The sequence below is a fragment of the Carettochelys insculpta genome, chromosome 8 (assembly GCF_033958435.1).
Source record: "Carettochelys insculpta isolate YL-2023 chromosome 8, ASM3395843v1, whole genome shotgun sequence".
In the NCBI taxonomy this organism is placed as follows: domain Eukaryota; kingdom Metazoa; phylum Chordata; order Testudines; family Carettochelyidae; genus Carettochelys; species Carettochelys insculpta.
This window is the reverse complement of record NC_134144.1, coordinates 66,079,669-66,104,591: the sequence shown is the minus strand read 5'-3', so window position 1 is coordinate 66,104,591 and position 24,923 is coordinate 66,079,669. Positions and strand designations below refer to the sequence as shown.

General features: G+C 42.8%; 1 protein-coding gene across 2 annotated transcripts in view; it reads right to left on the bottom strand.

Annotated features, from left to right (window-relative positions):
- Positions 1-24,923, bottom strand: part of SEMA5B (semaphorin 5B) — a 341,594-nt gene that overhangs the window by 60,281 nt on the left and 256,390 nt on the right. For both annotated transcript variants that reach the window (XM_075001545.1, XM_075001546.1), the window contains exons 11-12: positions 21,579-21,786; positions 18,558-18,765 (exon numbers count right to left, since the gene is read on the bottom strand). In XM_075001545.1, coding sequence (XP_074857646.1) covers positions 18,558-18,765; positions 21,579-21,786 — 416 coding nt within the window. The remainder of the gene's footprint in view (positions 1-18,557; positions 18,766-21,578; positions 21,787-24,923) is intronic.

Sequence of the window (24,923 nt, the reverse complement as noted above, 5' to 3'; positions counted from 1 at the left end):
CCCTTTCTTCCTTCTCCCACACTGTCTGTGTGGGGGGTAGGGGGGAGTCCCTTGCCACCAAGCTCCAGGCCAGCCCTTATCACACCCAGCCTCAATATCCTCCGGGCCTTTTTCAGTTCTCCAGCAACAGACTCCAGCCTTGGGATTACCTTCTGTGCAGTTCCAGGACCTAGGGTCCCAAAACTCCACCACCACCCACCTTGGCTGGCAAATTGCAGAAAAACAGGAGAGGGTTTCCACCATTTTATGTGCTTTAAAACTGAACCTTTCTAAGTGTTCTAAAATCTGAATGATATGCTGGTTTCTGGGAAATTTGCCTCCTGGGGACCCAGAGTCACACTAGTGATCCAGATTTAGGGCCATTAGACCACAAGACCCCTCAAGTATAAGTGGCTCCCCAAATTTTTTTCCTTCCTTTCTGTTAGCGCATGAGGTACTAACTATCACAGGCAAATTTCATTGAGGTAGATAGTGTGAATTCACCCACCCTCAAGTACCATAAGACTCAGACTAAGTCAATCCCAACCCTATTAAACAAAAGGAGTTTCAGTACAGATGCCTGTAGTGTGCTACAATTTGTAAATCATAGGTGTCGGCAAGTAATCTCTAATGTAGGGCTGTCAACTTCTATATAAGCAGTGCCTAGAAAAATTGGTTCCCAGATCTGGTTGATGCCTCTGCATGTTACCATAATATCAATGTTACGGATCTATAGCTATGAAAGAGTCACCACTAGGCAATTAGCATTTGCCACACCTCAGGAGTTAAGACAGTATTTCTCTATGCCTAGAATAAGAAATACATGTGGTAACATCTTTAAAAAATTATCACTTAGTATTTATATTATGGTACTGCCAAAAAGCCCACGATCAGGATCGGGACCCCACCGTGTTATACGCTGTGGGGGGGGGGGGTGGGAAATAGAAAGTCAGTCACTGCCCCGAACATACTCAGAGTGAAATCCTGACTACTGAAGCTGGGCTTTTACCATTGGCTTCAATAGGGCCAGGACTTCACGGGCTTCAGGCTGATTAAGAATTGCAACGTATTCACTGAGTCAGGAAAACACCTTTCCATGTACAGCTGAGTTTATTATGACAGGATATTAGCATCAATAGTCATTCACTTCAGTTCATTGGCCTGAAATAAATGTCTTATCTAAAGGCTAATGGCATATACTGAAATGCACACACACCCCCTACTGCATTTAGAAACAATTCTGCTTGGATCTCCTGCACAGGGTATTTTGTCACTTGCTGTCTACTTTCACTCATCAAGAAGATTTGCATGAAATTAGGATCTCCTTCTTAAGAGTTCACCTGCTGCCTGCTGTTCTGGTGCCATGGGACTGCCAGCTGTTGACTATCACAATAATTTCCACAACAATGAGCTAAGATAGCACAGACAGAGGTATTAAGCTCCAGGCAGAGAAACCAGCAAAGCAGGATTTCATCCATAACCCACTACAGCAAACCAGGGCTCAGCAATGTGTTTGTAAATGGACACAAGTGTCTGAGGTAAAAATTCTGAAGTGGTGATTTTTTCAAAAAAATTCAAAAGACTGAATGACGTATCCCCTTCCCCTCAATGACTGGCACTAAGTACAATAATTCTATTAAGTGTCCGTCACATGGTATGATAGTATTGATCCCTGCAGTCAACAGAAAAACTTCCCTTGCCTCCTGGCCCCATTCCCCACCACCCAGGTCCCACCTCCTGTCTCCTTTCCCCCAGCTGATTATCCCCGCCTGTCCTCCTGCCCCAAACCTCAATTGCCCAGGCTCTGTCTCTCTCTTGTCACTTACAACTAGCTGCCCCTCCCCATTCCTTGTTTCTCAGTATCTCCTCTCATTAGTCTGTAATATAGGGCCAGCCCCACCCCACGCCCATCACCATGCCCAATCCCATAACTGCTCTGCAGCAGCTGCTTATCATGAAAGTATTTCTGCCTTCTTATGCCCGTATGCTGCAGTTTAGCCTCTGAAAACACAGAAGAGGAGCCAACATAGTGTGCCTACCCCCCTCTGTGAAGACCAGAGCAAGAAATCTCTCAGAGCAGTGAAAACAAAGGGGCCCTGCAGAGTCCTTTTGTTATGGCTGCTGTGGGGTTTGTTTTGAGGGGACCGAATTTCATATCACACTATCCCAAAACACCAATTAAATGAGACCGAAGAACATTTGATCTCTGAACATCATTGTTCCTGAAAGGGACTGTTTATTGCAATGTGCACCTATTGAAGCATAGGAATGCTTATGCCCAGCCACATCTAAAAGCCCCTTCCCTTAAAATGCTCAAGGGGAGGAGCCACTGGGCCCAAGCTTCAAATAAGTTCAGGGGCACAAAAAATGGAAAAAACAGGAATGGGAATGATGGTTGCAGGTATAAAAATCAGAGATGCAGAGGGGGACCTGGACAGTGCCCATTGCTCCTGGAATGTGACTACAGAGCCAATAGATGTAGCTCAGAGGAATTCTGCTCAGAGATGTGACTTGAGGGGGGGACTGGAAGTAGGCCCCACCCTGGCAGAACACTCCTTCCTCCCAGTAAATAACCTGCCTCCTCCAGGTACAATGAATGGCCAGGTGGCTGATGAGCACTTCTTGCGACTGTGTGGGTCCATGGATATTTTGTGTACAAACGAGGAGGTGTGGGAAGTGCAGCCAGAGCTGGAGAGGATTCTGCAGGAGCTGGAAGAGGGGCTGCAACCTGGTGCATTTGATGTAAGCGTGTGCCAGGGTCTCCCTCTTGCCACAGGAGGAACATGTGCAGGGGAAAGTCATGAACCATGCCAGGTACACACCTGTGGCCCACATCTTCATGAAAGAATCAATGACAAATATCCCCACTGGACCACAAGACCAGGGTGGAATACGGACTAGTCTACCAGGATGCACCCCCCCCGCCCTTGTTGGGTAATCCAAAGTGCAGTGAAAAGCAGAGGCAACAACCCAATGATCCAAGTGACATAGGCACCTGGGAACTCGTTTATGGACTAAGCAATTTTATCCCTTAAAATCTTCATTAAAGTTTAAAAGTCTGCAGTTCAAAAGTTTTCCACCCATCCTCTAATTTGCTGACCACACAAGATGACTCCATTTTTGGTCAGTTTTCCCTGACAGATAAAATATTTAGACTGTGTAATAAACAGACCTTTTAAAATCAATAGAGCAGACCCATGAGATTAAGCTTTGGAAGAGCAAAGGAAAGCAAGAATTAATACTTACATCTTCTCCTCTGATAACCAGGGGAGAGACAACAAGCAACAAAACTCACAAAGCAACCACATGGCATTTATACTGAGAGATCTTCAACTACGTTCCTCAAACAAATTCATCAGGATATGCTTATTTTTGCCATGTTTTTCCTCTTTCAATTTCCCTCTTCTTCATATTCTTTTGCTTTACTCTGGGAGTAAATGCCATTCATTTTGGAAGGCAGGTGTGGGAGGGTGTAACAGGGTTGCATGACCCATTCTGGACCACAGGCCCCAGGGCCAGTTAGCCCTGTTCCTCAATCAAATAGAGCTGAGCAAGGGCGCTGAGGCTTCTTATAAAGAGCTGCAAGGGCAGGAAGTCAAAACAGAAAACTGCAAGGAAGGGATGGTTTCTTGTAATGGTCCCTGCAGTAGGCCAACAACTCTGGGAAGGGAAGTTCTAGGGAAGCAGCTCTGTGGATACCACCCTGTAAACAAGGCAGGGTATGCGGGGAGATGTGAGATTGAAGAGAGCCAAAGGGCTAGGGAGGGGCAGAGGTTGCATGCCAGCCTTCGAGAGTACCAGAATGAAGAATGGCTGCCGGGCTACTTCCCTGGTCCTCTCTCCCGCAGATCACTGTGAAAAAACACAGGAGGGCTGCCAAGCTCAGGGTGGGTGGACATTGTTTGTGTTATCACTTTGTTTGAAGGAAGACAGGGGACTGAGACAGAACCTAAAATCACAGAAGGCGGCAGGAGTCAGAACCTCTTCAGTTACAGTAATGAACTTTAATACGGAGCATCCTTATTACTAAGCTCCATACACACAGCAGCATGACTAATGCAAACAGCATTTTGTAAGAAATAAGGTGGCATTGCTGTTGATTAGCTGTGAGCTTGCTTGGCAGACTTGCATATCCTGACAACATTAGCTTTTTGTCCCCTTAACACCAACCTGCAGAGGGGATGAACTAAATAAATAATCATATTAGCTTCCAGTCAACCAAATCATAACTCCTGACAGTCTCAATAACCCACGCAAAGGAAAATGGACTTTTGTCTTTCCTAAAACCAGATGGCGTGAAGAGAGCCGACTCAGAATCAAAGGGTGTTCATGACTTATGAAAATAAGATTAAAAAGAAAAAAACAACTCAACCAAGCCCTGCAATTTCGATACCTTTAAAAATTTAAACTCATTGAGGAAGGCTAGTGATCTGTGCAAATCCATTATCTTTTCCACTGAATAGGCAAGTGGACTGGAACAGAGTTGGGGCAGTCAGATACTGGTCAAGTTGCAACTTCATTTTTCTATCAAACAATGCAACACATTCAGAGCCAGATCGTGTCATCAATTCTTTGTTTGGAATAGGATCTTACCCCACAATGGAACTAGTTGCCATGGAAGGGGCTGCTCAGGAAGGGCAGGTCTACGCTACAGGTAAAGGTCAAATTAAGGTACCCAATTTTAGCTACATGAATTATGCACCTAAAGTTGATGTACCTTAATTCGGGCTTCCACACCTTCTCCACTAAGGGAGAGTCAGAGGAGCTGAGCTCCCGTCAACTTCCGTTGCTCCTATCAGAGAGCATGAGTACCATGGTTCACAGGGCCACACTGTAAAATTGATTTCACATGTCCCCACTAGGCATGCTAAATCGAACTCTGGAAGATCAACCACAACAGGGTCGATTTTCTCCTTAGTTTATATGTACCCTAAGAAACCAGCTACCAGACCACTATGAGTAGGGTGATAGTAGAGTTTGCTTTGGCATTTTGGTGCATGGCATCAGACCACAAAGGCAGAGGAGGGTGAGTGTGTGTATGAAATTTATCACCTCCACAACACCATCATCTGTGATTTCCATTTTGCATGCTGTGTTTTAACTCAGGCAGTCAATCACAGTTAACTCACACAATTAACTCAAAAACTAAGCATGACTGAAAATTTGTGATTCATCACAGTTTTAGTCACACCATTAAACAATCGAATGCCAACTGAAATTTATTAAATATGTTGGATATGTTTGACATTATTAAACATATTGATTTCAATCATAACACAGAATACGAAGTTCAAACTACTCACTTTATATTATTTTATTACAAATATTTGCACTGTAAAATTCTAAAAGAAATGCTGTTTTTTCAATTCATCTCATACAAGCACCGTAGGGCAATCTCTGCCACAAAGATTTTTGTGATATAACTACACTCAAAACCAAAACACTATAAATCTTTAGAGCCTACAAGTTCACTCCATCCTACTTATTCAGCAAATCGCTAAGACAAAACAAGCTGGTTTATGGGAAATAATCTTGCTCACTTCTTATTTACAATGCCACCTGAAAGTGAGAACGTGTTTGAATAGGATTTCTGTAGTTCTCATTGTGTATTTATGTGCCAGATATGCTAAACATTTCTATGTCCATGCTTCAGCTACCGTTCCAGAGGACGTGCTCCCATGTAGAAGATGATTATTAAAAAAAAAATGTGTTAATTAAATTTGAGATTGAACTCCTTGGGTGAAAACTGTATGTCTCCAGCTTTGTTTCACCCACATTTTGTCATATTTTTCAGGTTATGGTAGTCTCGGATGACAACTCAGTATCTATTGTTCCTTTTAAGACCACTTTCACTGCAGATGTGAAAAGTGCAAAGAAGCTACTACTGCGATATTTCTAAAGATAGCAAGGTTTAAGACTCTGCAGTGCCTTCCAAAACCTGAGAGGGATGAAGTGTGGAGCATGCTTCCAGAGGCCTTAAAAGAGCAGCACTCAGATGCAGAAACGACAGAACCCAAACAACTAAAGAAGAAAAGTACCTGTTGGCTGGTGGCAGCTGACTCGGATGATAAAAAATGAACATATGTTGTCCACAGAGTTTTCGAGCCCCTGTCCTCTGGAAAGGTGGTTGAAGGACAAAGGGACACATGAATCTTTAGAGTCACAGTGTCCAATACACTCCCCGCTTGCCACAGGTGGTGGATGGAGAAGCACATTGTGGCAAATGCAGGTAGGTGGGCTGGTGCAGTGGCTCAGGCAGTGACACGGTGGCTCTTCAGGTGCCACATGGTGGCAGCAGCTTGGAGGCTCAGGTGTCGCATGGCTGCCTTGGGAGCCGCACAGTGGTATGGTGGCTCTTTGGGTACCAGATGGTGGCAGCAGCTTGGAGGCTCAAGTGCCGCAAGGCTGGCTTGGGAGCCGCACAGTGGCGCGGTGGCTCTTCAGGTGCCACATGGTGGCAGCAGCTTGGAGGCTCAGGTGCTGCATGGCTGGCTTGGGAGCCGCAAAGTGATGTGGTGGCTCCTCGGGTGCTCTGCTGCTCAAGCAATCCAGCCCCAAAATGCGCAGCCCCAAGAGCCACAGGAGCTGCCCCATCATGTGTCTCCAAGCCAGCCACGTGATGCCCAAGCTCCCAAGCTGCTACTACATGGTGCCCAAGCCGCTGCACTGGCTCTCAGGGTTGTGGGGCTGGGCAACACCGGCAGGGCAGCTCCAGTGAGTCACCAGGAGCAAGTGGTTAGGGTGCCTGGGTGCAGGTCTGGAAAGTAGGGCACCTAGCCAGAGGGGGGCTGTGGGGGTCATGTGGAGATTGGGTGTCTTTCTTTTGGACACCACTGCTTTAGAGCATCTGGCATGTAAATACAATGCCAGTTACAAAAGTGCCAAGCCAACGCTGCTCTCAGGTTTCAGGCGACATTATAAAACAAAGTAACAGCATTATCTCCTGCAAATGTGAAGAAACTTATCCACCTGAGTGACTAGGTGAACAAGAAAAATGACATAGTGGACTTGTAGGCTCTAAAGTCTTATGTCTTATTTTGAATGCCGTTATTATTATACATAATTCTTTGTTCAGAAGTTCAATTTCCACAATAAAGAGACTGCAGTACAGTACTTGCATTTAGATGAACTGAAAAATATTCTTTTTTTTTTACAAATCAAATAGTCATCAAAAAGAAATATGAAGTGTGCAGTATACAGTTTGTAGACTACGTTGTAATTGAAATCAATATTTGAAAATGTAAAAAATATCCAAAATAGTTAAATAAATGGATATTCTATTATTGTTTAATTGTGATTAACCACAATTCATTTTAATTGCTCGACATCCCTAGTTTTAACCCCAGAAATTCAAGCCCGATGTGTAAAAATGACTACTGAAATTAAACTACCTCCTAGGCCACTTAAAAGTCAAAACACACCTATCTTATTTGAAAGTAATAGTGAATAGATGAATGACTTCTGTAGGCAACTTTGGTTTATTCCCCTTTCCATACCATTGACCTTGCCTTGCCTTTATCTTTGCTACTTTCCACTTGTGCCCCAACATTTTCAGTATTTCCATAATTGATTGTGGCTTTACAGATTATGGCCTCTCAAAATCTACACAACAAGCTACTGCATTGCTTACTCCCTGACACCCCTTTCCATCATTTCACAGGGACAATGAATTCTTTATTGGGTAGAGTTTGCTTTTTTATTAAAGACATGAAATAAAACAACATTGCATTTATTCAGATATGAAGATTAATGCTTCCCTGAGAAAATTCTGATTAAATCTGGATTTACGTTTGCATCAGTAAAACAGGTTATTAAGAGAAAAGAAACAGCACTCCTCAATAAACACTGTTAAAAACTCCTGTCACCATGCCAAGCAAAACCGGTACCTCTAATAAAAACTGAAAGTCAGTGGGCCTCTGAATACCCAATGTGGGATCAGTCATCCGCAGAGAAATGCGGATACGAGACCTAACGACAGGGGTAGAAGCAAGAAGAAATTCTTCTAGAGGGAGTGTATTTTTCTAGATGTTGAAGCACAATCCAGTTCCTAGCATCAGAAGATTTTAGCCATAACTGAAAATTCCTAGAACATATTATAGAATCATAGAACACTAGGACTGGAAGGGACCTCGAGAAGCCATCGAGTCCAGCCCCCTGCCCCAATGGCAGGACCAAGTACTATCTAAACCATCCCTGATAGACATCTATCTAACCTGTTCTTAAATATCTCCAGCGATGGAGATTCCACAACCTCCCTAGGCAATTTCTTCCACTGTTTGACCGCCCTGACATTTAGGAACTTCTTCCTAATGGCCAACCTAAACCTCCCTTGCTGCAGTTTAAGCCCGTTGCCTCTTGTTCTACCCTCAGAGGCCAAGAAGAACAAGTTTTCTCCTTCCTCCTTATGACTCCCTTTTAGATACCTGAAAACCGCCATCATGTCTCCCCTCAATCTTCTCTTTTCCAAACTAAACAAGCCCAATTCTTTCAACCTTTTTTCATAGGTCACATTCTCTAGACCTTTAATCATTCTTGTCACTCTTTTCTGGACCCTCTCTAGTTTCTCCACATCATTTTTGAACTGCGGTGCCCAGAACTGGACACAATACTCCAGCTGAGGCCTAACCAGTGCAGAGTAGAGTGGAAGAATGACTTCTCATGTCTTGTTCACAACACACCTGTTAATGCATCCAAGAATGATGTTTGCTTTTTTTGCAACAGCATTACACTGTTGACTCATATTTAGCTTGTGGTCCACTATAATCCCTAGATCCCTTTCTGCTGTAGTCATTCCTAGACAATCTCTCCCCATTCTGTATGTGTGAAACTGATTGTTCCTTCCAAAGTGGAGCACTTTTCATTTGTCCTTATTAAACTTCATCCTGTTTACCTCAGCCCATTTCTCCAATTTATCCAGATCATTTTGAATTATGACCCTATCCTCCAAAGTAGTCGCAACCCCTCCCAACTTGGTATCATCTGCAAACTTAATAAGCGTACTTTCTATGCCAATATCTAAATCATTGATGAAGACATTGAACAGAACCGGTCTTAACACAGACCCCTGTGGAACCCCACTTTTTATACTTTTCCAGCAGGATTGAGAACCATTAAGAACTACTCTCTGGGTACGGTTATCCAGCCAGTTATGCACCCACCTTATAGTAGCCTCATCTAAATTGTATTTGCCTAGTTTTTTTAATAAGAATATCATGAGAGACCGTATCAAATGCTTTACTAAAGTATAGGTATACCACATCTACCGCTTCTCCCCTATCCACAAGGCTCGTTATCTTATCAAAGAAAGCTATCAGATTAGTTTGACAAGATTTATTCTTTACAAATCCATGCTGGCTGTTTCCTATTACCTTACCACCTTCCAAGTACTTGCAGATGATTTCTTTAATTACCTGCTCCATTATCTTTCCTGGCACTGAAGTTAAGCTGACTGGCCTGTAGTTTCCTGGGTTATTCTTATTTCCCTTTTTATAGATGGGCACTATATTTGCCCTTTTCCAGTCTTCTGGAATCTCTCCTGTCTCCCATGATTTTCCAAAGATGATAGCTAAAGGCTCAGATACCTCCTCTATCAGTTCCTTGAGTATTCTAGGGTGCATTTCATCAGGCCCTGGTGACTTGCAGACATCTAATTTTCCTAAGTGATTTTTAACTTGTTCTTTTTTTATTTCAACTTCTAACCCTACCCCTTTCCCACTAGCATTCACCTATGTTGGGCATTTTTTCATCAGATTTCTCAGTGAAGACCGAAACAAAGAAGTCATTGAGCATCTCTGCCATTTCCAAGTTCCCTGTTACTGTTTCTCCCTCCTCACTGAGCAATGGCCCTACCCTGTCCCTGGTCTTCCTCTTGTTTCTAATATATTTATAAAAAGCCTTCTTGTTTCCCTTTATGCCTGTATGGGGACATTCTATGGCCTGTATTATACAAAGAGGGATGACATCTCTTATAAGCATTGCAGACTGAAGGGTGTGGCAGACACACCCAGAAAAAAACATCAGGGGGCTGATATCCTTTGGAAAAACAGCTTTGTCACATTTGCCCATTCGAGTGTTATTGCCTCTCTTGCTCTGTGTCAAAAATGCCAGGATGCCAGTGTCATGCGTGGCTGGCATTTTGCCTGTGCATTTTGGGTTTGCAATTTCAGATTTCATACGCCTAAGAATGAAGTGAATTTCTGCAATTTACTTTCTTGGAAGCATATCAGAAAGGGTAGTTGGAAGGAAAAAAATGTGTCTGCTCTCAAAAAACAAAGAAAAATGAATATGTTATAGTCAATCTCCAGAAGATACTGCTGATTCACACCTAGGCTGAGATGGGAGTTAACAAGAAGAAAGACTGCAGGACCAAGTGATTTGTAAATAGTCGCACACAAAGACACAGAAGTCTGAAAAAAAACCTTCAATTTTCACCAAGGCTGCACAAAACAATCCATTTTTGAGCAGCTCTTTCATATGAGCTTGTTTTATCCAACTTTGGATAATTACTGCCTGCTCAAAAAAATGCCCTCGGCTGATTCCGCTAGAGAGAGTATTTGTAGAATGGCAAAATATTAGAGAGTTCAGAGAAACATTAGACCATCTGTCTCCTGGGGGATCTAGTTCATCCTTTGGCCGGTACAGGATGGTCCCTATGTTGGGCAAGTGCAAGACAATGCATTCAGTATTTTCTCCATCACTTTGGCTGAACTAGTTTTAAGTGCCCCGGACAAAACTGCTTCCTCTACTTAGTCCGACAGATTATTCCACTCTGTAGCTGAACTATCAGAAATTTTTTCTTGATATTCACCCCATATCTTTTTAGTGCCTGTCCAAAACAGCTGTGTAGTGTTGCTGGGAGCTACTGTTTTCCACTGAGAAGTGACTAATTTTCAATGATGGATGAAACGGGTGACAATATTTTTTGCTGCTGCTTTTGGATTCTTTTGCATGAAAGATGCTACATAAATATATATAACCATCACTACTGTGTTTCATGTCAATGATGAATTTGTACTATGTATTTTACACACTAAGCCAATGCCGTAAAGAAAACCCCAACAACTAACACATCTCCAAACAAAAAGGCCAAATTCTTCAGCTGGATATGAAACTGTGACTCCTGCAATCAGGGCTGCTCATTGCATATTACAGTCTGCCCGTGCCCACTTCAGGCCTTGCTGTTAGAAGATGGGAAATCTGAGATATGAAGCAGCCAGCTGATGGAATTAGACTCCACATACTTTGATGCACAGACTGCCTTTTCCTGGGCAACTATGTCTAAAAATTGAGCACACACAACAAATACTATGAAATAACCATTGCACAAGATGTAAGAACTGAAGGCTGCAACAGATGAATACCCAGGGGCCTGTTTTTTTGCATTTTATTATTAATATTATTTAAATGACTGTAGTGTCACAGCCAGCATAGCACGTACGCTCCAAGAAAACTGCATGCTCATTGTCAACCAGCACTTAACAGAGACTAATTTCACAAAGTCCACCAAGCAGTCATCAGATGGAAATGACTTTCTGACACCACTGATCTGCGCTGGACTCAAGCCAGTTAGCTAGAGGTGAAAGAATCCATCTTCTAAATGCCTTCAGAGACCTCCAGGTCATAAGTGAAGTGTGTTTCAGAAAAATCCAGCAATACCAAAGCATCCCAAAACAAATTGGCAACACAGAGATGACAGTGAGAAAACAAAAGCTAGTGAGCCCTGAAATTAACTCATTTTACTGGGCTCGTTCTTAAGTGACCTTCCTCTGTTTCAGTTGTAACCTTTCTTTTTTCAGTAGCTGAATAAACCTGGGCTTCAGCCACTGTGCAATAGAGTAAGGGGTAGTCTAAAAGTGTGTGTGAGAGAGAGAGACTTAAAAAAAGACAGCATAAAATGTAGATTTATAAACTGAGTTCACAGAATCACAGACATCAGAAATTGGACAGATGATTCAAATTGTCCAGTCTATCATTCAGCCACTAGATGGTTCTCTAGAGATTACTTCTTAAGGTTCTGTCCACTCTACTGGGTTTTAAATGTCTCAAGTGATGGGCCTTTCAACATGTCTTTTGGGAGATTAGTCAACAGCCAAACACATTTCTGTAAATTGATGGGGTTCACATCCTCCTCTGAGCAAATAATCCACGGCTGGCACAAAATCTTGGAATTCCTACTGTTTGGCTTTTCCCATTTAACTCAACCATCCCCACACCCAGTCCCACTCCACAATATCAACCTCAGTCCCAGCTGTTAAATTTATCCCAGCTTAGCTTTCCCTGCAGGTACTTAAATTCTTTCATAAGTGTTCTTTGGGAATTTTTCAGCCACAGGGCACGCTATTTTTCTCCATGTCATTAAGATAAAGTCAAAAGAGATGAACCCTGATGTCAATTTCTCAGGTAGCTCAATAGAAACTTCCCCTAACTTGTTTCATTTCCATTTAGCTGTGCCCTTTGTTTATGGTATTTTAATTCATTTCAGTTCCATCTGACACGTGTTCTTTTCCCAAGCAATTTGAACTATGCTTTCATAAGATATGCTATCCAATGTTTTACTAAAATCTAACCATATTACATCTCATTCCCTTCAACCACAAAGCTCTGGATTCTGCAAACTCTGATGAAGATATGGTAAAGATGAAGACTACATTTATAATTATTAGGACTACTCATTTGGTTACAATTCAGAATGAGCATAAGTGTTTGCAGTGGGGGGAGGTAGAATTTTGTACAGCTATAACAAGCAATCAAATTTATCTACCGTTCTTTATTCTTCATAAATTAATGAGCTTATTAAATTGTAGTTCTGGTTCTTATCCTGTAGGGTTATGTCAACATTGCAGTTAAGCGGCCCCTGAATGAAAGCCCCTAAACTTGAGTCAGCTGGATGGGATAGCCCTGGGTGTCTAACTGCAACGCAGACGTACACTAGAGCTGAAATACTGACCCCACTGAGTCAATGGGAGTTTTGCCATCCACTTAAATTCAGCCAGAATTTCATTTTCACAATTTATCACACTGCATTAGTAGGGATTGTGCATGGATTTATGAGATAGTGTTTGTCTTAATCACTCTTTTCTCCTTCTTTGAAGCTTGCCAAGGCTTCCCAAATTAATTATCAGTGATCTAATAAGTACCTAGTTCTCTTAATCCGACAGCGACCACGTCAGCCAAACTAGTACAGATTTTCCCTTTCCTGCTTGTGAACAGTGGTTATTTTCATAAGGCCCTCCTTACTGCTACTCTTTATACTCTCAAAGACGTGCATGAAAAGCGTTTACCACTTCAGCAATTTTCATAGTCATTAAAGAACCAGAGAGTTTCAGAAAGACTGAGCCCCCACGTAGGTATCAAAACAGTCAGCAAAAATTTGGCCATCGGTGTTGCAGTGGGATTTTCTGTGCCTTAATTATGATGTTTTAGGACTCCTCTGTGGTTCTCCCCAGCATTTTAAATGCTTCCTTCCATTGCACATTACTTGCTTGATTTCTGAATTCCCCTACGTTTGTTTTCCTGAAATCACGCTGGCTTGTAATGACAGCATCTTTACAATGCTTGATTCAAGTACTTCACCTTTTTGTTTTGGGGTGTCTCGCTTTTTTTTTTTTTTAAAGCTAAATCCACAGATTTTTCACTTAAACTGTCGACTGGAAGTCGATTTTTCCCACATCCTCGAAGGTACTTAGGGACCCATCTCCCACGGATTTCAATGGCTGTTAGAAATCTAAATACCTTTGAAGTTCTGGTCTTTGTGGCCACCTTCAGTACTTTCATTAGACGTGGTGACAAAGAGAGAAAGAACAAGAGAGAGCAAGAAATGCACTATGCTGTTTGGATGTTACTCTTGACCTGTAGCCATGTCCATCATTCCCTGCCAGAGTTGGCCCAGGAGTTGCTCATCCACATATCTGCAGTTGTCGGCTCACTGGCCCGGAGTTGTTTTGTGGTGAATTATGTTCCTCACACAGTGAGCCAATAAGAGTCATAGTCAGCTGAGCTTGGCAAAAAACAACATGGCCAAGGGGCATGTAAAACAGAATTTTGGCCAAGCAACCTACAGAATCCAGGTTAAAAGACAAGAGAGAGTCACAACTGCATGCAAAGAGGGCCTGGTTCACATCTCGCTTGTAAATCAGGAATATCTCCAGTGATGTCATTGCTCTGCTGCCAAACTGATGTAAGGCTCAAGAGAGTCACAGATGAAGAAGGGAACACAACTGCATGGAGAAAGAAGCATCTTTAGCAGCAGATGTGAATAATAAACTGACCTGTTCCCATGACCCCACAATGAAGCCAAAATATTGCTGATTCGTAAGAGCTTCAGACTTGCTCCAGAAAGTTGGGTGGAGGCAGATGATCCATACAAAGCTCAGAAAAATAATCTCTGGCAGGAGTAGGACAGGCAGCAGTATTGGAGAGCTCTTCCAGCCTGGCTGCCAACCCCTGCTTCACTCTTGCTTTTCTAAACCAAATGCATTATGACAGTTTTGCTCTCCTTCCTTGTCTTCAATGGGGATGGCTGACCCATAGCCAGTACCCTGCTGCACTGAACACACACTCTGGGGAGATGCTGGGAAATGGGAGACTCAGATAGACCACAAAGCTCCTTGTGCTAGTGCTGGATCTCTCTCCCCCCTGTGCATCACTGTGACTTCCAATAGGAAATTATCATCTCACTCTCCCCTTAAATAATTCTTGACCTAGACTAAAGATTGATCTAAACGATCAACACTGGATCCAGACCACAAACCCCCACCACTCCCAAGTTCAGATCCTGGGTTTTGTTTTCACCTGTTCTAGATATACAGTGGGAGCCAGCTGTGAAATTAGACCAGGAATCCTAGACCAACCACAGGCCAAAGGCATTTTGAAACAGGAGTTAAACCCATCTCTAACTAGTTCTACAGGTTGAACCTCTCTAATCCAGAACTCTCATCTGTCAACATCCATAATCTGGTGTGATTTTAGTTAGCCAGACAACTACTTATCATGAGTGCGGCCAAATTTCCTGTGGTCCCATAAAATTTGATTACAGCTACCAGTCCTGGCTCTCAGCAGTCTATGCTGTTATTTAGCTGTAATTTACCCCAATATGTCTTCTAAGAGCCTAGTAAGCCGTGAAAGGGTTGGTAATGTGCTAGAAAATATTGACGTCCCAAAGTCCAACAAATTCTTTTGTCCTGCACCGGTCAGGTCCCAAGGGTGCCGGACGAGAGAGGTTCAACCTGTAGTATTGTATAAAGAGATTTAAGAGGTTTCTAAACAAAACCCCAAGTTGTTAACCCAGCCCAAATTACTATGCAGCAAATAAGTCTAGACACAGCGCATTTAAAAGGATTTGTAGGTTTTGCATGCATTGGACACCCTCCTAATACTTGCGAGCAGAAGTTAGAAACCACAGCATTAAAGTACAAGCAGCCAAGTCCAGCCATAAATTTAGGCAACTGACACTGCAGCCGCCACCCTGTTGCTATATTGAAAAGGCCAATTTTGACAGGTCAGTGGACATGTACAAAGCACCGTTTAGACAACCAGAAATATTTTGGGTCAACAAGCCACATCAAGATGCCATATAATACTATCAGTGACCATTTAGCAGGCTCAATAGACGCTGTGGCAATAAACAAACAGGAAAGGAGAGTCCAAAAGTGTTTTTTTTTCCACCTGCTTTCTTTCTCTTTCCATCTTTCTGAACAGTGGATTTGCATCCCACTGCCTTGCAGCAACCCAAACTGCATGGAATGCCACAGATAATCAATGCTAGGATCAGTTCTATATCCAAATCTGACTTCTTTTCCTTGGGGCCCAGACCAATCTGATTCCAAAAAAACCTACTGGGCAATCAGGATTCTTAATCAGCTCCTGTGGTGTGAAACAGTCACAAGTTTCCTGACAAAGTGGGACAGAGCCAAGGGAAACAAACAGCACTGTGGTATTTCTGCCTAAGAACCACCAAATCTTTATAATCTGAAAGCTTCCTAAGACCCCAACAAAATGGTGATGAAAACTGCTGAAACCAGAGCTTTTCTGAGAAGCCAGACAAGAAGTCACAGCACCAGCAAGAAGGTAAGTGAGGGGTAGTAATCCTGACTTTCTCCTGAGGTTATTTATTGGCATGTATTTAATACAGACACAACAAGAAGGAGCAATAAATCACAGCCCATGAGAAGTGCCAAGTGGAAAGCCCCAGATGAAATTAAAAACATCCCTCTTGAAACAACACAGCACTGAAATAAATACAAAGGAGCTTGGCAAACATGTGAGCTACACATCCAGGATATTAAAGGGGAAAAGTTTCAGGAAGCTGAAATTGAGAAATCTCCTACAAAGCAGTTTCTATTAGGCAGAAAATGACCCCATCGACTAACTACATACAAACCAGTTCCTCTTAGCTTTCTTAAGGAATGTACACATTTGCAAGTTTTCCTTTTTTTTTTTTTTTGGCAATGTACCACCCTTCTGTTGCTCTAGATGATAGCCCATCCTTTTTCCCCATCTTCTTTGGCACTCCAGACCCACCACAGGATTACCTGGAAAATCACATTTATTGACCAATTCTCTCTAAACAAGTTCTGGCTTACAACTTTGTACAAATGTGCTGGTTCTTCAGCATCCAGCATATTCATAATACATTTCATTTTATCCTATCTCAGGGACATCTATTTAGCCCAAAGCTACTAGCTTAAGGGCATTTAGAACTTTGATCTGTCTGATTGTTGGAGGCAGGCTTTTGAGTCTAGGCTGACACCTTTATTCCACTGAATGAGATCTGATTTGGAGAAAATATAAAACCCTCCCCTGACATCAGACAGCTTCCAGTCACCCAAGCTCAACCTTAGCCTAGTACAATGGTGTCAAATACTGACCATGATTTGAGAGTATGTGTGCATGCTAAACTATTGTATCCCAATACATTGGGAGTAAAGACAGATGAGTAGAGAAGGAGTTTTGCCTTCCAGACCCAAAGTGGAGGAGACTCTCAGGAGGCCAAAAGGATTCAGCTGCTCGTGCGGCACGCTCACCATTTCTGTGCCCCGCCTCCAGTCCCCACAGTCCATGAAGCAGTTCTCTGGATTTCTGGGATTCTGGGAAAGATGAGGTGCAGGCAGACTGAGACTGGAACAGAAACCACCGCTCCTCTGGCCCAGGAGAAATTCCTAGGGATTTGTCATCCTTTCTGTGGCCCCTCTACAAGGTAGGGATCCCTTTAAAGGGCATGGCTCCAGCCAGGGAAGTACCTGCTAGCACAGATCCACTGCAGTGAGCTATAAAAGGATGGGGCCTTAGCTTCCCACAGATCCCACAGGATTGTTATGGTTTCTGGCAGGTTCTACAGTCTGTTCCATTTGCAGGAGCAAACTCTGATCCTCCTGATAGGATCTCTCTCAGTAGAATGTCCTAGACTGAATGCAGGTGGTCAGGAGCCAGGAAGCAGAGACACACCTATGGAATTAGAATCAGGAGTCATGCCCAGGGTTAGAGCCAGAATCATGAATAGGGCCACAACTGAGAGCCAACAGCCAGGGTGGGGCACAAAAGCAGGGTTCTGGAACAAGGCAGAAAGTCAGGAATAGGACAGGAAGGTGGGAATCAAGAATACAGCTGGGACCAAGAATCGAGCAAGAAGGAAGATTGGATGTAGCTACAGGCCAGGAATTATCTTGGACAACTTCCTATGCAGTCTTCTGGTTCAAACCATGTGGAGCGAGGCAGGTTTTGTGCTAGGCCAAGAAACAGGTAGCTAGTTTAGAGCATGTTAATAAACTGCCTCCCTTTGGCATGTACAGAGGACATCTATTTTGGGCAAGGATCTCTGTATTCAAAGGAAGAAACACAAAGGCTGCCATGCAGCGTCCTTAGGGGTGTAGACAACCAATTACCCGAGGCTGGAAACACTTCAAACTCTAGGGCTGAAGACAGAAAACATAGATTACATGAGCAAGTGTCTCAACCAGTTAGTATCAAGCCACCTGCTGAAAATAGGCGCAGCCTGCTTAGAAATCCAAACCCTTCTGGACTGAATATTGGGTGAATTACACCTGAGCCAACAGGGCGAAATACTTTACATAGGGTTTGCTTTTTGTAAATGCTCAAGCCAAACAGCACCTTTCCAAAAGCCAACTGTATCACATGCTGCACCACATGCTTCTGGCTTCAAAAAGCAACAAAATGTAACCACCACACTGTTAAATGGTCAGCAAACCATCATTTATAAGCCATGATGACCTAGACCAAGAATTCAGACAACTGCAGTCGTTCAGCCAATGAGAACGACAAGCAAAACATGCAGTGATGACCAAACCAACACTGAAATGTCAAGTAAAAAAAGTTTACTGTAAGTTAGTCTTCAGTAAACATGTGATTAACTTCTAATGAGGACTAATTAATATTTACCTAAAACAATACCCCACTGTTCCTAGCATGAGCACTACCTGTCAAGATACCAACACAAACAAATAGCTTGTCTCTCTCTCCCAGTGATGAAAAAGGGCATTCTGAAATGAAGCTGACTAGAATCGCTCCCTGGTGCTTTCCTTTGAAGCTGGAGTGGAATATATGAGAGCAGTAAATATGCTTACCCTTCTGTTCTGTACACTGAACACCTCTCCAGAGGAATTTTTAGCACTCCATTATTCAAACCCACAAACAGTGACCTGTCACTGTGCAGGATTTGGAGGCTCTTGATTGGTTCCTGTTGACCGTCGGGAAGAATCTGCATTTCCTCTAAATAACAACTCCTCAGGCTCCTATTAGTGGTAGAAAGTGCCTTCAAAATGGTGCCATACTCTAATGGAACAAGAAGCAAGATGCAAGTAAATCTTACAGATATTGATTCAGTTTTGTACCTAGGATGAAGACTAAAGATTAATGACAGCCTATTTACATAGACCCTTTAAAGTTTCTTTTCTCATCTACTAATTTTTAAAACGCTTTTGGTACCCATGGTAGAAACTGCCTCGGCTACATGGGTAAATCTCCTTTCACAAGCGCTGGAACAATTTTTACAGTGGAGATGCAGACTGCTTCAAGCCAAGGGTTGCAACAGTACCGCCCGCCCCCCACCCCCGACATCAAACCGATAGTTCCAGCATCTATGTGCCCTTTGGTGTATTAAGGTGTTCCAGCAAGTCTATAGCAGTGGAGTTGATGGGTCCAGAATAATGCCACTTCAAATGCAAGTCGTGGTGCACCAGCGTTAGAAATCTCAGATGTCACAGAGTAAGGACTGAATGGGTTTGAAGTCCATATTATCCATCCCCTGCTAAAAGTGGTCCTTAGAATTAAAAGATGGGGCTCAGTGCCAATGAACAGTGTTGGTATGGAAGCTTACATAATACTGTTGACGTATCTATCAGTGGATGGATGGATCTATAGGAGAACTACATCTTTGGGAATGTCACACGAGCATTTTTTCCATGAACAGTACATGCATTTAGAATAAAAATGAAATTATTCATAGCCACTGCTACCACCAGCATCATAGTTCACGTGACATTTGAGCTATTCAAACAATCAACTTTGCTGGACAAACAGCTCTTTTGTTGATGTGTATATCATACTTAAATTACTCCTAAAAGCAAAGTTCTGCTACATGCAGGAAATTTCTCTCTCAGGCCCCCAAGATGTAAATCTGGGTCTAAAACCATAAGGAAGTTTGGGATCAATTCAAATTTGAGTTCAAGTCTACCCTTAATGTCCAGAATCCAATATGCTCAGGGATCCCGCCAAACATGACACTCTCCCTTTGAAGGTTTCAGTTTAAGCAGATTCTAGCCTCCTGGGACCACTACTGGTGCCCAGAGAAAGTGACGTGTATAACAAAATAAATTATAGAGCACAATGATTTCTTCATAGATAATATAAGACAGAAAGCAAATAGAAGCAAAATCTCCGGATTCTTCTGTTTCTTCTGGCAAACTAACTGGGGTACTGCACTTAAGGAATACAGAACAGAAATGGCAAAAAATGTCATATTTCATTTTAAGTATGGTTCTCTCATCACGATCACTTCCATGCTGGCTTATAGCAGGGGGAATGTTACTAGAATATATCTAAGCTAATCACTTTCAAAATAAGTGGTGGTAAAAGTTACATAAATTATGACACAATCCTGGAAGATGGTAACTTCAGAATGAGAGGATGACTCTGTTCTGCAATGTTAGTTTAATCTAACACTTACAGAGGCAATATATCTTATTATAAAGTCAACACTCTCAGAATAGAGGATGAAAATATTACACCCATGAGGCTGGCCATATGCTCTGATTAATCAAAATATTTAATTTAACTTTGATCTCCAGTGTGAATATAGGTTAAGGGGGTCATTTGTAATACTTTGCCTTTCCTCATTGCCTTTCATCCCCAATTCTTGTGCTTTACAGCATGACTTAATTGTCAGAGAATGGCAGTGGGACCCCAGAGATCTGCATTATAATCTCCGTGCTGCTACTGACTCTTTGTGTAATTGTCTGCCTCAGCTTCCACACCTATAATGTGATGATCATGCTTACCCTTCTCATAAGGAAGCAGGCATGTAGAAGTGCAAGATATTACTATTACTAACAAGAACCTCACAACAGTCCTATAAATAGGTATACTTGCAGATGGGTATGGGTCTCACCTAATAAGCAGTCCCATTTTGGTCAATTTCATAGTCAGGGGCTTTTTAAAATTGTAAATTTCATGATTTGAGCTATTTAAATCTGAAATTCCATGGTGCTGTAATTGTAGGGGTACTGATCCAAAAAGGAGTTGTGGGGTATCACAAAGTTATAGTAGGGGATGGGTGCTGGAGTACTATCGTCTTTACTTTTGTGCTGCTGCTGCTGGCAGTGGCTCTGCCTTCAGTGCTAAGCAGGTGGAGAGTGACAGCTGCAGGCTGGGAGCCCCATTCTGTGGGCATAGCCACCACCACCAGCAGAGAAGTAAGTTTGGCCTGGTATGATATTGCCAACCTTACTTCTGTGCTGCTGCCTGCAGAGCTGGGGCCGCAGTTAGCAGCCACTACTCTGGCCACCCAGCTCTGAAGGCAGCTGCACAGAAATAAGGGTGGCAATACCAGAACCCCCCACCAAATCAACCTTGTGACCACTCACTTTCACCCCCCACAATTCCCTTTTGGGACATAACCCCACATTTGAGAAATGCAGGTCTCTGGAAATCTGTACAGAATAGGCAAAAGCACACAAAAGATCAGATTTCACGGGCTGTGACACTTTTTTTTAATAGTCATGAGTTTGGTAGGTAAACTGTATCACGGAGACATTAAGTTACCCTGCACAAGATCACACACTGCAATCTGGTTACCTAGGGCTTGTTCTTCCCTACCATTGTGCCTTAGTCTGATTAGCTGATAACGTGGTAATAAAAAGGAAAGACATCATCTTTTGCTTCTTTACTCACTGCAGATTTAAGATCTGTTCTCTCAGGCTCATACCTCCAGGTCTCTATAGTGTTGTTTATCCTTTCCTTATTCAGAAAAAACTAGCTTGCATGGAGTTTCACCTAAAGTAAGAACTCAGTACAAACATTAGTGATCTCAGGGTCTGCCGTGTCTCTGAATGAGGGGCCTGATTCACTTTAAACTCTAATGCTCTTACCTGTCCCAATATACATCACGTGGTAGAGAGTATCCTTTCCTTGAACAATGTCAACAACCAGTTTGGAAAATCGAATGCTGTCCTGAGTGACGTACGGATCCACAGAGACTGGCTGAACCACGTCATTCATCAGGAACAAGCGCTGGGCATCTTGCAGGATCCTTTCAGTCAGGTTCTCGTTAGGGCTGTTGTCGTTCAAAGTCCCACACTAAACAGGGATGACAGAACTTCAGTAGCTGTATTTGCACTTCACCCAAAACAACCCTGAAGGGAAAACACTCAGTGACTTCACTGGGAATTGTGTCTGAGGAAAACTTTCAGGATTTGACCCTTCCGCTAGCAGCCAGTGTTACTATGAGCTATGGTCACTCTTCCACCCATAAAGACACGCCTCCACACCGGTCCATTGGTGAGGGAGGAATTATTTTATTCCTCTGTGACACCACAGAATAAGCACACCTACAGATAAACTACTGGAGTTCAGAACTATCTACGGAGAAAAAAAGTTAAGTATGGATGAAGACATTCAGAGGAGATAAGAAAATCCTGAATTTCTACCCAAACCCTTGCTGAGGTTCTTCCAGGTCTGCACAGAGTCTCGGCCTAAAGCCCACGTTAACCTGAGATGAGCTGCCCCCCAAATTAGGGTTTTTTTTGTATGAAAACATCAAGTTCACCATCTGGCTTCTTCCACATGCATCTCCCAACTGGCTCCGCTGACTTTAAATAATCCTTTGGGTAGCAGGGAATTGACCTGCAACTTCCCTTTAACTCCTACCTCTTCCAATAAACATCTAATTAGCCCGTGTCTGGCCCTCTTCAGGCTTCAGCTGGTCCAGCAAGGTAGGCCTTGCATCTCCTGTTGATCCACAATGGAACGTTTCGTGGAGGCACTGGCCTTCTTGCCTCAGTTCAACAGCACCATCAGATCTACTACTCTGGTTACCACATTCTCAGGCCTCAGTTGTCCTGGAATTCACTTTATATTGTACTTTAATACTGAGTCATTAATATTGTCCAAGCATTGTGAAAAATCATATTTCCATTGAAATCAATGATATCTTTGTTATTGGCTTCAGTGGGAACAGGATTGGACTTTCAGCGAGGCAGGCAAGGCAGCTTTCATTAACCCATATGAGATATAGGAGCCTGTTACATGCCCTGTGCCCTGGATTAGAGAAACCAAGGACAAAATTAGGATTAGTGCTCAGTCCCAAACTCAGTCTGCAGGACTGTGCTACCCTTCTGATTTACTGACCTCAATGGATTGGAAACTACATTAGGGAACAAGCAAATTATGTTTTCCCAATTAAGGCCACATTTTTGACTGTGTAATGCAACAACAAACAAGTTCTTCACAATGGCTGGGCACAGGGTTTTTTGTGTGAATCCCTACTGAAACTAACCTTTTGGGCTAGAACTGGTGTGAACAGGTGGAAATCTGGGGCACTCACCAGGGCTGGTGCTGCTGTACTCCAGCTGAAAACTTAGCCTTTTGTTCCAAATTTTCCTTCCAAGCTGAGTGGTTTTCTGACCCAATCCTTACAGAACGCATTTTGTAATAGGAACACCCTATTCCATCAGTGCCTCATCCCTGTTTTCTCAAAAACTCTGGAAATTTCTGTTTTGCCACCTCCTCCTCATTTTCCATCTGGGCTTACCATGCTTCAGATACTCTTTCTGCCCACTATATCCTTTTTCATCCCAGGTCATCACTGAATGAGGAATCCTGATGGTTGGAATGTCACTGTTAATTTTATTTCGTACTCGCATCAAGCAGAAGATAACCCTTTTGATTTATTGGTAGCCTGCATGCTGACACAGCATCCTCCTATTTAGTTTTATTTTGTTTTCTTCTAATTTCCCGATCATCTGTGTTGTCTTGATCCTCTATAGCCTTCTGCGTTTCTCCTTCCTCTCTGGGAAGACTTATTTTTTCTAGCATCCTTCCTACATATTCCTTTGCCAACATTGAGTCAAGGAATTAATTTAATTTTCTTTTTTGCAATATTTGCCTCTTCTGTCACTAAATTATCCTTGTACTCTCATAAAGCCCTTCACTGACCTCTTGCTCCTTGTGTATTCGAAATATAGCCTAACCTCCTTTTGCAATCTTCCTTTCATCTGGCACATACCTTCTGTCCTTTCTTTTTTTTTTTTATATATCTTTTAACACTCTCATATTGGTCCTGTAATCTTGTCACGGCCACATAATAGCTGATATTTTACACAGCACATAAATTTCTTTTTCAGACTCATTTTTTGCACTCTCCTATTCACCCAGGACACATTACAACCAGGGGCTGAACACCCTCTGCTCTCAAGGAACCCTAATACCTTTCAAACTAGGGCATTCCGCAAGACAGGGCCTGCATCCAAGCATTAGATTGGTTTATTTATTTGAAGTGCACCTAGAGCAGGGTGTCCAAAATGCAGCCTATCAAAATGGAGCAAAGTGTGTTGGAACTTGAAGTCTGCATCAACTGCACCTCTGCATTACTGAATGGGGAATTAGCCACCCAATCTGGCCCCAGGCACCACGAGAGCACAGAGATTCACCCCGGAGGATGCGAGGTAAGATTCCTGACACACTGAGGGCTTGTCTACACAGGGTTGTTTGGTTTGTTTGTTTTTCAGAAAAACCTCCCTTTTTCCAACAAGTATCAGAGAGGTAGCTGAGTTAGTCTGTATCTTTAAAACAATAGGATGTCCTGTGGCACCTTATAGACTAACAGATACTTTGGATCATAAGCTTTCGTGGGCAAAGACCCGCTTCATCAGATGCATCTGATGAAGTGGGTCTTTGCCCACAAAAGCTTATGCTCCAAAATATCTGTTAGTCTATACAGTGCCACAGGACTTCTTGTTCTTTTTCCAAAAACAAACACCCAAAGCATCCACACAGCCAAGTAGGATAATTCAAGGGCTTGTCCCTCAAAATAATTACTCCGGCTCTGCGAACAACATTTGCTGCTCCCTCCTCCCCTCCCGCCACCACTTTCAAGATGGAAAAGGAATGTGTGTGGACAAAGCACAGTTATTATCAGCTCCTGTGAAGGCTCCTTTGGCAATGCTGTGAGCTGTGTGAATGCCATTTTCCAACATTATTTATTTAGACATGAGAATGTCGAAATAACTAACGTAGAAAAAAACCTGAAGTGTAGATACAACCTGACACTTCCCCTGTGATTTACACCAGTGGTAGGGTACTAAGTTCTACATTGCGATGCAGGTGCCATGGGATCCCAGCTAGCAAAGGCTGCTCACAAATGCTCATGCAGTCAGGTTCACCCTTTCTGAGGTTTTGTGTAGAGCTGACTGTAAACCAGGGTGGTTTCAATTTGT